Source organism: Styela clava, chromosome 11 (assembly GCF_964204865.1).
Source record: "Styela clava chromosome 11, kaStyClav1.hap1.2, whole genome shotgun sequence".
NCBI classification, from domain to species: domain Eukaryota; kingdom Metazoa; phylum Chordata; class Ascidiacea; order Stolidobranchia; family Styelidae; genus Styela; species Styela clava.
In genome coordinates, this window is record NC_135260.1 from 11,051,906 (window position 1) to 11,066,543 (window position 14,638).

Here is a 14,638-nt window from a genome sequence, read left to right on the forward strand (position 1 = left end):
TTTTAGTGACTTCAACCACCTCATTATTCGTCGGAAGAAATTGCATCAACTTCTTCTTTTTAGTGTTCAGCTTTTTAGTGACTTCAACCACCTCATTATTCGTCGGAAGAAATTTCAACCACTTCTTCCTTTTAGTGTTCATCTTTTTAGTGACTTCAACCACCTCATTATTCGTCGGAAGAAATTTCAACCACTTCTTCCTTTTAGTGTTCATCTTTTAAGTGACTTCAACCACCTCATTATTCGTCGGAAGAAATTTCAACCACTTCTCCCTTTTAGTGTTCATCTTTTTAGTGACTTCAACCACCTCATTATTCGTCGGAAGAAAGTTCAACCACTTCTCCCTTTTAGTGTTCATCTTTTTAGTGACTTCAACCACCTCATTATTCGTCGGAAGAAATTTCAACCGCTTCTTCCTTTTAGTGTTCATCTTTTAAGTGACTTCAACCACCTCATTATTCGTCGGAAGAAATTTCAACCACTTCTCCCTTTTAGTGTTCATCTTTTTAGTGACTTCAACCACCTCACTATTCGTCGGAAGAAATTTCAACCACTTCTCCCTTTCAGTGTTCATCTTTTTAGTGACTTCAACCACCTCATTATTCGTCGGAAGAAATTTCAACCACTTCTCCCTTTTAGTGTTCATCTTTTTAGTGACTTCAACCACCTCATTATTCGTCGGAAGAAATTTCAACCACTTCTCCCTTTTAGTGTTCATCTTTTTAGTGACTTCAACCACCTCATTATTCGTCGGAAGAAATTTCAACCACTTCTTCCTTTTAGTGTTCATCTTTTCAGTGGTTTCAACCACATCATTATTCGTCGGAAGAAATTTCATCCACTTCTTCCTTTTAGTGTTCATCTTTTTAGTGACTTCAACCACCTCATTATTCGTCGGAAGAAATTTCAACCACTTCTTCCTTTTAGTGTTCATCTTTTAAGTGACTTCAACCACCTCATTATTCGTCGGAAAAAATTTCAACCACTTCTCCCTTTTAGTGTTCATCTTTTTAGTGACTTCAACCACCTCATTATTCGTCGGAAGAAATTTCAACCACTTCTTCCTTTTAGTGTTCATCTTTTAAGTGACTTCAACCACCTCATTATTCGTCGGAAGAAATTTCAACCACTTCTCCCTTTTAGTGTTCATCTTTTAAGTGACTTCAACCACCTCATTATTCGTCGGAAGAAATTTCAACCACTTCTCCCTTTTAGTGTTCATCTTTTAAGTGACTTCAACCACCTCATTATTCGTCGGAAGAAATTTCAACCACTTCTCCCTTTTAGTGTTCATCTTTTTAGTGACTTCAACCACCTCATTATTCGTCGGAAGAAATTGCATCAACTTCTTCTTTTTAGTGTTCAGCTTTTTAGTGACTTCAACCACCTCATTATTCGTCGGAAGAAATTTCAACCACTTTTCCCTTTTAGTGTTCATCTTTTAAGTGACTTCAACCACCTCATTATTCGTCGGAAGAAATTTCAACCACTTCTCCCTTTTAGTGTTCATCTTTTTAGTGACTTCAACCACCTCATTATTCGTCGGAAGAAATTGCATCAACTTCTTCTTTTTAGTGTTCAGCTTTTTAGTGACTTCAACCACCTCATTATTCGTCGGAAGAAATTTCAACCACTTCTTCCTTTTAGTGTTCATCTTTTTAGTGACTTCAACCACCTCATTATTCGTCGGAAGAAATTTCAACCACTTCTTCCTTTTAGTGTTCATCTTTTAAGTGACTTCAACCACCTCATTATTCGTCGGAAGAAATTTCAACCACTTCTCCCTTTTAGTGTTCATCTTTTTAGTGACTTCAACCACCTCATTATTCGTCGGAAGAAATTTCAACCACTTCTCCCTTTTAATGTTCATCTTTTTAGTGACTTCAACCACCTCATTATTCGTCGGAAGAAATTTCAACCGCTTCTTCCTTTTAGTGTTCATCTTTTAAGTGACTTCAACCACCTCATTATTCGTCGGAAGAAATTTCAACCACTTCTCCCTTTTAGTGTTCATCTTTTTAGTGACTTCAACCACCTCATTATTCGTCGGAAGAAATTTCAACCACTTCTTCCTTTTAGTGTTCATCTTTTTAGTGACTTCAACCACCTCATTATTCGTCGGAAGAAATTTCAACCACTTCTCCCTTTTAGTGTTCATCTTTTTAGTGACTTCAACCACCTCATTATTCGTCGGAAGAAATTTCAACCACTTTTCCCTTTTAGTGTTCATCTTTTTAGTGACTTCAACCACCTCATTATTCGTCGGAAGAAATTTCAACCACTTCTCCCTTTTAGTGTTCATCTTTTTAGTGACTTCAACCACCTCATTATTCGTCGGAAGAAATTTCAACCACTTCTTCCTTTTAGTGTTCATCTTTTCAGTGGTTTCAACCACATCATTATTCGTCGGAAGAAATTTCATCCACTTCTCCCTTTTAGTGTTCATCTTTTTAGTGACTTCAACCACCTCAATATTCGTTGGAAGAAATTGCATCAACTTCTTCTTTTTAGTGTTCAGCTTTTTAGTGACTTCAACCACCTCATTATTCGTCGGAAGAAAGTTCATCCACTTCTTCCTTTTAGTGTTCATCTTTTCAGTGGTTTCAACCACCTCATTATTCGTCGGAAGAAATTTCAACCACTTCTTCCTTTTAGTGTTCATCTTTTAAGTGACTTCAACCACCTCATTATTCGTCGGAAGAAATTTCAACCACTTCTCCCTTTTAGTGTTCATCTTTTAAGTGACTTCAACCACCTCATTATTCGTCGGAAGAAATTTCAACCACTTCTCCCTTTTAGTGTTCATCTTTTAAGTGACTTCAACCACCTCATTATTCGTCGGAAGAAATTTCAACCACTTCTCCCTTTTAGTGTTCATCTTTTTAGTGACTTCAACCACCTCATTATTCGTCGGAAGAAATTGCATCAACTTCTTCTTTTTAGTGTTCAGCTTTTTAGTGACTTCAACCACCTCATTATTCGTCGGAAGAAATTTCAACCACTTTTCCCTTTTAGTGTTCATCTTTTAAGTGACTTCAACCACCTCATTATTCGTCGGAAGAAATTTCAACCACTTCTCCCTTTTAGTGTTCATCTTTTTAGTGACTTCAACCACCTCATTATTCGTCGGAAGAAATTGCATCAACTTCTTCTTTTTAGTGTTCAGCTTTTTAGTGACTTCAACCACCTCATTATTCGTCGGAAGAAATTTCAACCACTTCTTCCTTTTAGTGTTCATCTTTTTAGTGACTTCAACCACCTCATTATTCGTCGGAAGAAATTTCAACCACTTCTTCCTTTTAGTGTTCATCTTTTAAGTGACTTCAACCACCTCATTATTCGTCGGAAGAAATTTCAACCACTTCTCCCTTTTAGTGTTCATCTTTTTAGTGACTTCAACCACCTCATTACTCGTCGGAAGAAATTTCAACCACTTCTCCCTTTTAATGTTCATCTTTTTAGTGACTTCAACCACCTCATTATTCGTCGGAAGAAATTTCAACCGCTTCTTCCTTTTAGTGTTCATCTTTTAAGTGACTTCAACCACCTCATTATTCGTCGGAAGAAATTTCAACCACTTCTCCCTTTTAGTGTTCATCTTTTTAGTGACTTCAACCACCTCATTATTCGTCGGAAGAAATTTCAACCACTTCTTCCTTTTAGTGTTCATCTTTTTAGTGACTTCAACCACCTCATTATTTGTCGGAAGAAATTTCAACCACTTCTCCCTTTTAGTGTTCATCTTTTTAGTGACTTCAACCACCTCATTATTCGTCGGAAGAAATTTCAACCACTTTTCCCTTTTAGTGTTCATCTTTTTAGTGACTTCAACCACCTCATTATTCGTCGGAAGAAATTTCAACCACTTCTCCCTTTTAGTGTTCATCTTTTTAGTGACTTCAACCACCTCATTATTCGTCGGAAGAAATTTCAACCACTTCTTCCTTTTAGTGTTCATCTTTTCAGTGGTTTCAACCACATCATTATTCGTCGGAAGAAATTTCATCCACTTCTCCCTTTTAGTGTTCATCTTTTTAGTGACTTCAACCACCTCAATATTCGTTGGAAGAAATTGCATCAACTTCTTCTTTTTAGTGTTCAGCTTTTTAGTGACTTCAACCACCTCATTATTCGTCGGAAGAAAGTTCATCCACTTCTTCCTTTTAGTGTTCAGCTTTTTAGTGACTTCAACCACCTCAATATTCGTCGGAAGAAAGTTCATCCACTTCTTCCTTTTAGTGTTCAGCTTTTTAGTGACTTCAACCACCTCATTATTCGTCGGAAGAAATTTCAACCACTTCTCCCTTTTAGTGTTCATTTTTTTAGTGACTTCAACCACCTCATTATTCGTCGGAAGAAATTTCAACCACTTCTCCCTTTTAGTGTTCATCTTTTTAGTGACTTCAACCACCTCATTATTCGTCGGAAGAAATTTCAACCACTTCTTCCTTTTAGTGTTCATCTTTTTAGTGACTTCAACCACCTCATTATTCGTCGGAAGAAATTTCAACCACTTCTTCCTTTTAGTGTTCATCTTTTAAGTGACTTCAACCACCTCATTATTCGTCGGAAAAAATTTCAACCACTTCTCCATTTTAGTGTTCATCTTTTTAGTGACTTCAACCACCTCATTATTCGTCGGAAGAAATTTCAACCACTTCTTCCTTTTAGTGTTCATCTTTTAAGTGACTTCAACCACCTCATTATTCGTCGGAAGAAATTTCAACCACTTCTCCCTTTTAGTGTTCATCTTTTAAGTGACTTCAACCACCTCATTATTCGTCGGAAGAAATTTCAACCACTTCTCCCTTTTAGTGTTCATCTTTTAAGTGACTTCAACCACCTCATTATTCGTCGGAAGAAATTTCAACCACTTCTCCCTTTTAGTGTTCATCTTTTTAGTGACTTCAACCACCTCATTATTCGTCGGAAGAAATTGCATCAACTTCTTCTTTTTAGTGTTCAGCTTTTTAGTGACTTCAACCACCTCATTATTCGTCGGAAGAAATTTCAACCACTTCTCCCTTTTAGTGTTCATCTTTTAAGTTACTTCAACTACCTCATTATTCGTCGGAAGAAATTTCAACCACTTCTCCCTTTTAGTGTTCATCTTTTTAGTGACTTCAACCACCTCATTATTCGTCGGAAGAAATTGCATCAACTTCTTCTTTTTAGTGTTCAGCTTTTTAGTGACTTCAACCACCTCATTATTCGTCGGAAGAAATTTCAACCACTTCTTCCTTTTAGTGTTCATCTTTTTAGTGACTTCAACCACCTCATTATTCGTCGGAAGAAATTTCAACCACTTCTTCCTTTTAGTGTTCATCTTTTAAGTGACTTCAACCACCTCATTATTCGTCGGAAGAAATTTCAACCACTTCTCCCTTTTAGTGTTCATCTTTTTAGTGACTTCAACCACCTCATTATTCGTCGGAAGAAATTTCAACCACTTCTTCCTTTTAGTGTTCATCTTTTTAGTGACTTCAACCACCTCATTATTCGTCGGAAGAAATTTCAACCACTTCTCCATTTTAGTGTTCATCTTTTTAGTGACTTCAACCACCTCATTATTCGTCGGAAGAAATTTCAACCGCTTCTTCTTTTTAGTGTTCATCTTTTAAGTGACTTCAACCACCTCATTATTCGTCGGAAGAGATTTCAACCACTTCTCCCTTTTAGTGTTCATCTTTTTAGTGACTTCAACCACCTCATTATTCGTCGGAAGAAATTTCAACCACTTCTTCCTTTTAGTGTTCATCTTTTTAGTGACTTCAACCACCTCATTATTCGTCGGAAGAAATTGCATCAACTTCTTCTTTTTAGTGTTCAGCTTTTTAGTGACTTCAACCACCTCATTATTCGTCGGAAGAAATTTCAACCACTTCTCCCTTTTAGTGTTCATCTTTTAAGTTACTTCAACCACCTCATTATTCGTCGGAATAAATTTCAACCACTTCTCCCTTTTAGTGTTCATCTTTTTAGTGACTTCAACCACCTCATTATTCGTCGGAAGAAATTGCATCAACTTCTTCTTTTTAGTGTTCAGCTTTTTAGTGACTTCAACCACCTCATTATTCGTCGGAAGAAATTTCAACCACTTCTTCCTTTTAGTGTTCATCTTTTTAGTGACTTCAACCACCTCATTATTCGTCGGAAGAAATTTCAACCACTTCTTCCTTTTAGTGTTCATCTTTTAAGTGACTTCAACCACCTCATTATTCGTCGGAAGAAATTTCAACCACTTCTCCCTTTTAGTGTTCATCTTTTAAGTGACTTCAACCACCTCATTATTCGTCGGAAGAAATTTCAACCACTTCTTCCTTTTAGTGTTCATCTTTTTAGTGACTTCAACCACCTCATTATTCGTCGGAAGAAATTTCAACCACTTCTTCCTTTTAGTGTTCATCTTTTAAGTGACTTCAACCACCTCATTATTCGTCGGAAGAAATTTCAACCACTTCTTCCTTTTAGTGTTCATCTTTTTAGTGACTTCAACCACCTCATTATTCGTCGGAAGAAATTTCAACCACTTCTCCATTTTAGTGTTCATCTTTTTAGTGACTTCAACCACCTCATTATTCGTCGGAAGAAATTTCAACCGCTTCTTCCTTTTAGTGTTCATCTTTTAAGTGACTTCAACCACCTCATTATTCGTCGGAAGAAATTTCAACCACTTCTCCCTTTTAGTGTTCATCTTTTTAGTGACTTCAACCACCTCATTATTCGTCGGAAGAAATTTCAACCACTTCTTCCTTTTAGTGTTCATCTTTTTAGTGACTTCAACCACCTCATTATTCGTTGGAAGAAATTTCATCCACTTCTTCCTTTTAGTGTTCAGCTTTTTAGTGACTCAACCACCTCATTATTCGTCGGAAGAAATTTCATCCACTTCTTCCTTTTAGTGTTCAGCTTTTTAGTGACTCAACCACCTCATTATTCGTCGGAAGAAATTTCATCCACTTCTTTTTTTAATGTTCAGCTTTTTAGTGATTTCAACCGCCTCATTATTCGTCGAAGGAAATTTCATTCATTTCTTCCTTTTAGTGTTCAGATTTTTAGTGACTTCAACTACCTCAATATTCGTCGGAAGAAATTTCATACACTTCTTCCTTTTAGTGTTCAGATTTTTAGTGACTTCAACCACCTCAATATTCGTTGGAAGAAATTGCATCAACTTTTTCTTTTTAGTGTTCAGCTTTTTAGTGACTGCAACCACCTCATTATTCGTCGAAAGAAATTTCATCCACTTCTTCCTTTTAGTGTTCATCTTTTTAGTGGTTTCAACCACATCATTATTCGTCGGAAGAAATTTCATTCATTTCTTCCTTTTAGTGTTCATCTTTTTAGTGACTTCAACCACCTCATTATTCGCCGGAAGAAATTTCATCCACTTCTTCCTTTTAGTGTTCAGCTTTTAAGTGACTTCAACCACCTCATTATTCGTCGGATTAAATTTCATCCACTCCTTCCGTTTAGTGTTCAGCTTTTTAGTGACTTCAACCACCTCATTATTCGTTGGAAGAAATTTCATCCACTTCTTCCTTTTAGTGCTCAGCTTTTTAGTGACTCAACCACCTCATTTATTCGTCGGAAGAAATTTCATCCACTTCTTCCTTTTAGTGTTCAGCTTTTTAGTGACTCAACCACCTCATTATTCGTCGGAAGAAATTTCATCCACTTCTTTCTTTTAGTGTTCAGCTTTTTAGTGATTTCAACCGCCTCATTATTCGACGAAGGAAATTTCATTCATTTCTTCCTTTCAGTGTTCAGATTTTTAGTGACTTCAACCACCTCAATATTCGTCGGAAGAACTTTCATACACTTCTTCCTTTTAGTGTTGAGATTTTTAGTGACTTCAACCACCTCAATATTCGTTGGAAGAAATTGCATCAACTTCTTCTTTTTAGTGTTCAGCTTTTTAGTGACTTCAACCACCTCATTATTCGTCGGAAGAAATTTCAACCACTTCTTCCTTTTAGTGTTCAGCTTTTTAGTGACTTCAACCACCTCATTATTCGTCGGAAGAAATTTCATCCACTTCTTCCTTTTAGTGTTCATCTTTTTAGTGACTTCAACCACCTCATTATTTGTCTGAAGAAATTTCAACCACTTCTTCCTTTTAGTGTTCATCTTTTCAGTGGTTCCAACCACATCATTATTCGTCGGAAGAAATTTCATCCACTTCTTCCTTTTAGTGTTCAGCCATTTATTGTTTTTTTAATTTTTCACCTTTGGGAACACTTTAACTCGTTTCTTCCTTCAGCCTTATAGTGTTGTCCGGTAAATTTTGCGTTGAAGTCTCTCATATTATGGCGTCTGAGTTCTGTGTGATTGGTATAAACTCATTATAATTCCGTATCCGACCGATGCTCATATGATTGCTATAAGTCTTTCTCCACTCATTTTAAGTTTGCAAAAGGCACAAATGCAATTACGATACTTGCTTTTTTATGGATTATCCATATTGGCCTGACTTGGACTATCACTATTGTATTCATAGTAATTGTCGGTTTGGAGAAAAGCTATTTAGTTTCGAATGAATTAGCCGATGCTCGCAGACGCGACTGGTTTGGCCGTCGATACTAAGGTATCGGTTGCATCACCTGTCTGTCTGAAGTAAGTACAGTAATCAGTAAAATACTCTCTCTTTGTGACCAGAATTATGAGTGAAAGAACTTGATGAGTTACCGCACCGTAGGACAGTAGGATTGACATGTGCAAAAATTGTTATGCCAAGCTCACTTAAAGTACTTTAGGTAGGCCTACGAAAGGCTGACGGACAACTCGACTACACGGACAACTCACCAGAGACAACTCGACTACCTGGAGACCTGGTGAGTTGTCCGTCTTTTCGCATTTTCTACGGTGGTGTTTTAGGTCTATAGAAATGCGTTTTTGATATTTTTAGTGCTTAAATGTTGAGAAAAATACATAAATATTCTCTAGAAAGCATTTTTATTTGTATAAGTGGCTTATTTTAATCATGTTGTATGAATACAAATACAGTCTACAGACGAAATTGAAGTAACGTTAGCGAAGTTAGACTGTTGAATTATATGACTGTGTTCGTTTAATTTTATGAACTTTATTGGTATTAAATGTTTTGAATGAGCACATTTAAATATATTAAAACCTTTATACTTCACAGTAACACTTAAATATTTATGAATGTGAGCTTAGTAGTCTATGATTGCAGTAGTCTGAACTCGCCTACGGCAGTCGCCCGACAGGCCGTCAACTCACCAGTCGAGCAAACGCTCTACGACGTGACGTCATCGATGCTCGAGGTGAAGACAACTCGACTACCGAGCAACGAGAGGCAGGCAACTCACCAGCCGAGCAATCGCTCTGCGATATCGATGCTCGAGGAGAAGACCTTGCTTTGCAAAACGCAGACTCAAGAGTTGCATAGCATTTACTTAGTTCCGACTGATATTAGTTGTAAGCCAACTCACCACCTGAGTAGTCTACCAGCCGACGGCTAGGTTCCATCTGCTGGGATACAACAATCGGGTTGGAGTTATGATGGGTGTCATGGGCCTGGTAGCAGTCCGGGTACTTCCACTCAAACGTTACGTCCTGTTTTTTTAAGAGGCTGTACTGTTCCCTTGTCATTGCCACATCTGAATTATTAAAACACTTGAATGAAACCAATTTCGACAGACGTCACAGGTGAGTCCCTCCTGCTTCATGGTAACGTTGTCGTCACATTTTTGGAGTAGTCATCTTGAATTCTTGCGTAGTTTTTGTGGAGTTAATATACCGTTAGTCGTCCTCGTTTCAGTATAAAACTGTGATGAAAACGACCTCGGCTAATGAGTATTTACGTTAGTAGGGGGGCAGGCCGGCGATAATGAGGCTTTAAACTCGGCGATAACCGAGCAGTAATCTCGGCGCGCGGCTTCATTATCACCGATCTGGTACCTTATCTAATCTCCGTGCATGGATATCACTTCACTCAGGCCATCATTAAGAATGTGCGTCACAATAATTTGGCTCGCCTATACGACAAGTGAGTGGTTAACCATATTTATATATACTATGTTTATCACGCCCAGGTTCAAATCACTGAAAGAAAAGATGCATACTCAAGATCTCAAGAACTTCGCCGAATATTTTCAAAACACATGGTTATACAACAGTGTCTGGACTCCCAAGGATTGGTCAGTATTCGACGTAGAAATAAGAACGAACAATCATCTGGAAGGTTGGCACCGCCATTTCAACAGTATAACTCGGAAAAATATGCCTTTTTACAGTTTAATCTCAACAATGTACGAGGTAAGTATAGGGATAGAGGCGGACGTTGTGGATATTTTGGAAGAGAATATTAAGGGGGGGGGGGGGGGGGGGGGGGTCAACGGCAGGCATGCGGAAGCCAACGAGAGGGTGCAACATGTTTGGGAACAGTTTAGGGAAGGAGAGTTATCTGCGGACTCTCTTCCTCGGAGGTGTTCAAGGATCTACGGGCCGCAGTATTGCAAAGAGTAAGTATGTAACGCAGCAAATTTCCCATAACGTTCAGTATTCAAATAAAATTCAATATTCGTAACGAAAAAGAAAACAAAACCTTCCATCCATTAAATTTCCCCATAACGTTTAGTATTTAAATATCATAATAAATTCATTAATCGTAACAAAAAGTAAACATCTTTTATCCATTCTTCGGCCCAGTTTCTTTGCCGGGCGCAGCGACAGTGCCTATCTGTTCCTGGTTTTCTTCTGCAAAAAGAATTTCCAACTCTATGACTGAAACCTTGCCGTGGTAAGTTGGCTTACAACTAATATCAGTCGGCACTAAGTAAATGCTATGCAACTATTGAGTCTGCGTTTTGCAAAGCAATGTCTTCTCCTCGAGCATCGATATCGCAGAGCGATTGCTCGACTAGTGAGGTTGCTCGGTAGTCGAGTTGTCTTTACCTCGAGCATCTATATCGCAGAGCGATTGCTCGACTAGTGAGTTGTCTGACTCTCGTTGCTCGGTAGTCGAGTTGTCTTTACCTCGAGCATCGATGACGTCACGTCGCAGAGCGTTTGCTCGACTGGTGAGTTGACGGGCGACTGTCGTAGGCGAGTTTAGACTACTGCAACCACAGACTACTAAGCTCACATTCATAAATATTTAAGTGTTACTGTGAAGTATAAAGGTTTTAATATATTTAAATGTGCTCATTCAAAACATTTAATACCAATAAAGTTCATAAAATTAAACGAACACAGTCCTATAAGTCAACAGTCTAACTTCGCTAACGTTACTTCAATTTCGTCTGTAGACTGTATTTGTATTCATACAACATGATTAAAATAAGCCACTTATACAAATAAAAATACTTTCTAGAGAATATTTATGTATTTTTCTCAACATTTGAGCACTAAAAATATCAAAAACGTTTTTCTATAGACCTAAAATACCACCGTAGAAAATGCGAGAAGACGGACAACTCACCAGGTCTCCAGGTAGTCGAGTTGTCTCTGGTGAGTTGTCCGTGTAGTCGAGTTGTCCGCCTCCCCTACGAAACTGCATGAGACCTCAAACTAGTGTATGCAGATTCACAAATACAGAAATATGTCTGTAAGTACAAATTGTACAAGTACAATCAATGCAGCAATGTGTCATTTCAGCATGTGGTGATATAACTTATCTTTAGTTCTGTGATTAGGTTAGGACAGGGTTTCCCAAACTGTGTGCCGCGGCACACTAGCGTCCCGCCAAGGGGTTAATGTGTGCCCCGAATTTTCACAAAATTTTTGACACCGCAACATGAACTTAATTACATTGCAATCAGTAATGGGTGTAGTTCGGTACTACACATATATGGGGTTAACCGAAAAACCGAACACATTCCATTTGGAACATATATTGTATGGGTTCAGTTTTTTGGGTCACCCTGTATAAATATTTTGTATTGTATGTCCACAGATATGTGATGTAATATGCCACACTTCTCTAATATCTGAATATTTGAGGCTATATATGTTTTCGACCTCAACCCAACAATGCAAGTTTGCTCACCTTTAACTGAAACATCTTTTTCAAACTGTGAAGCAGTAAAGAAATTGAAAAGACTCTCAAAGTGATATTTCTTTCATAATTTTTCACATTTCATTTTTCACATGAAATATTTAAGAGTTCTGAATTTTACCACAAATTTCGCCATGCGAATTTTCTATTAGTATATCAGTACAACATATGCAATACAATATATCATATATAGTACAACAAAATATTTTTTACATTTTCATGACTCTGCATATATTAATTTTCTGCACTGACAGAAATTAAAGCTAAAATCAATTGACCCGCGAAATCTTGTTTTAACCTTGTTTACTGCCGAAACGCATGATATTTACATATATGGGATTTAATAAAACTGTAATTAGAGTGCCATGACTTTTTAATCTTGTGTGCCGAAAGCTGAAAAAGTTTCGGAACCCTTGGGTCAGGATAGCATTTATATACCTGTACCGGTATTTGGCTTTCTACTGTTATATATATATACATACAGGTATATGAACATATCTGACATTACACTGATATAACTTTAATATTTCTGTATTTTTTTGCAACTGTGTAGTGTGTATACCACAGTACCAAGAGTCTTATATAATTTAAATATGGAGGAAAATGATGCCACTATTGGGGATGTATCACAAGATGCAGCTAAAGTTGAAGTGACTGAGAAAAAGGATGCCGCTATTGTGGATGCGTCACAAGATGCAGCTAAAGTTGAAGTGACTATACAGCAGCAACCTGGAGCAGGCAGAAGAGGAAAGAAGGGGAAGAAGACAAAGTACAAGCCATTGGATTTAAACAGCCTTCCTGATCCACCCGCATCAAGCACATCTAGAAATAATGGTCAATCACAGTATCAACAGAAATCTAGTTGGACTCAACCACCCAGACAACAACCCCAATCAGTGCAGGGAGGTGGTTACTCAGAGCCAAAGAGGGAACAAAATAGCTTTGGTCAACAACGGCAACCATATCAATCTCACAGAGGGCCACAGCAACACTATGGTGGTAAAACGGATTCTGTTGCTTTATCAAGGGCACTTGCAACATTACTTCGTCATGGAAAGCCAAGTAATATCCCCATTGATTCTCATGGATTTGCAGACATTGACAGAATAGTAAGTCATCCCAGCTTCTCGAAGTTCAACGCATCGGTAAAAGAAATTCAAAATATTGTCACAAGTAATGATAAAAAGAGGTTCGAGATAGAACAAGATAGCGAAGGTCGTTATCAAATTCGTGCAGTTCAAGGTCACTCTATCAGATTAGAAGCGGAAAAATCTGGACTTTCGCCTTTGACAGACCCAAACAAGTTCAAGACTATTCTCCATGGAACCTATGAACAAAATTGGAGAAAAATAAAAAAGCAAGGTCTCAATCGTATGTCAAGAAGCCATATTCACTTCACGATTGGCCATATAGGAGAAAGTCATGTTACAAGCGGAATGAGAAGTAACTGTGAAATCATCATTGAACTTGATTTAGAGAAAGCATTGGAAGCAGGCCTGAAGTTTTATGTGTCAACAAATAATGTAGTTCTAACGGAAGGTGACAAATCTGGCACAGTTTCTGCCAAATATTTCAAATCCACAATTAAAAAGTGGAATCATAAAATGGGAAAATTTGAAATGAAAGAGTTTACATATTCTGAATCTTAAGATGTCCATAAACATGGTTTATTAACAGGGATTTCTGTTATACTGAACACCAACCTTTCATCATATTGCTGAAGATAAATATTAAATGTGCAACCAGTATTGTTTTTTCATGTAACTATTGTACATTTATTATTCTAATAATGAATAACTTGGAAAATTTTATAAACCTGACCAACTGTATAATATGTACTTGAATGAATTGAATACTACTGGTGCTGAATTCATGGAATGTACAATGGCAATGGAAATTATATGGATGGTGACAATTAGTAATGCAATGTGATGAATATTGTTTTAACACATTAAAAAAAATCTTGCTAGAACAAATATATTGCCTGTATCTTATTCATGTCATGTAATGACAATTAGTATATGTTTTAAATTAGTTGTAGCCCGGTATATTATAGTTGAACTATTACTATATGTGCATGATTCTAACTTTTTGTCTTATGCTTGGTTGTGGTAATCTACATTCTTCAAGTGAAATTTATGCAATTGAAAATCATTTTATTTCAATGTTAAAGTATACTAGGAAGCAAAAAATGTAATGACTTATCAACAACAATATTATGGAACCAAACCAGCATTGGGGTATTCCTATTTCTCGAAAATAAGCTTATTTTAAACAGTTAAACCACTGTATTCCAATATTATGAATTATCTCGCTATCAATCATTTTTAACAGTGATGATTTTTAACAAGCATGATTGCTTGTTGCTAGATATTTTCCCATTTGATGCTATTTTATATCAATTTACTGTCCTTCAACTGGCATATTTATCTAGAGTGGTAACTTTAAATGACGTTGTGTTACAGTATATTTACATTTACCGAAGTAAAATAATTTAATGGTAATATGAAATAGTAATACCCTCTAGATTCAACCTGTACATATATTTCAGTTTATTCGCTTTTACTAATTTTTGGTGTAATCATTTTAGAGTGAATTAGTAATACTATCTAGGTA

The 14,638-nt window shown here is 37.0% G+C and overlaps 1 protein-coding gene across 1 annotated transcript; it reads left to right on the forward strand.

Annotated features, from left to right (window-relative positions):
* Nucleotides 1-11,938: 11,938 nt before the first annotated feature.
* Nucleotides 11,939-14,613, forward strand: LOC120347029 (tRNA 2'-phosphotransferase 1-like). Its single transcript, XM_039416837.2, has 2 exons — nucleotides 11,939-12,074; nucleotides 12,576-14,613. Exons 1-2 carry the CDS (start codon nucleotides 11,998-12,000, stop codon nucleotides 13,669-13,671), a joined length of 1,173 nt encoding a protein of 390 aa, XP_039272771.2. The 5' UTR covers nucleotides 11,939-11,997; the 3' UTR covers nucleotides 13,672-14,613.
* Nucleotides 14,614-14,638: the final 25 nt, after the last annotated feature.

Excerpts from the sequence above, each read along its gene's own strand:
- LOC120347029 (XM_039416837.2), top strand. The coding sequence starts at position 11,998 with ATGCAAGTTTGCTCACCTTTAACTGAAACATCTTTTTCAAACTGTGAA. Across the intron at positions 12,075-12,575 it reads AAATTGAAAAGACTCTCAAA|TGTGTATACCACAGTACCAA; the intron begins GTGATATTTCTT and ends GCAACTGTGTAG.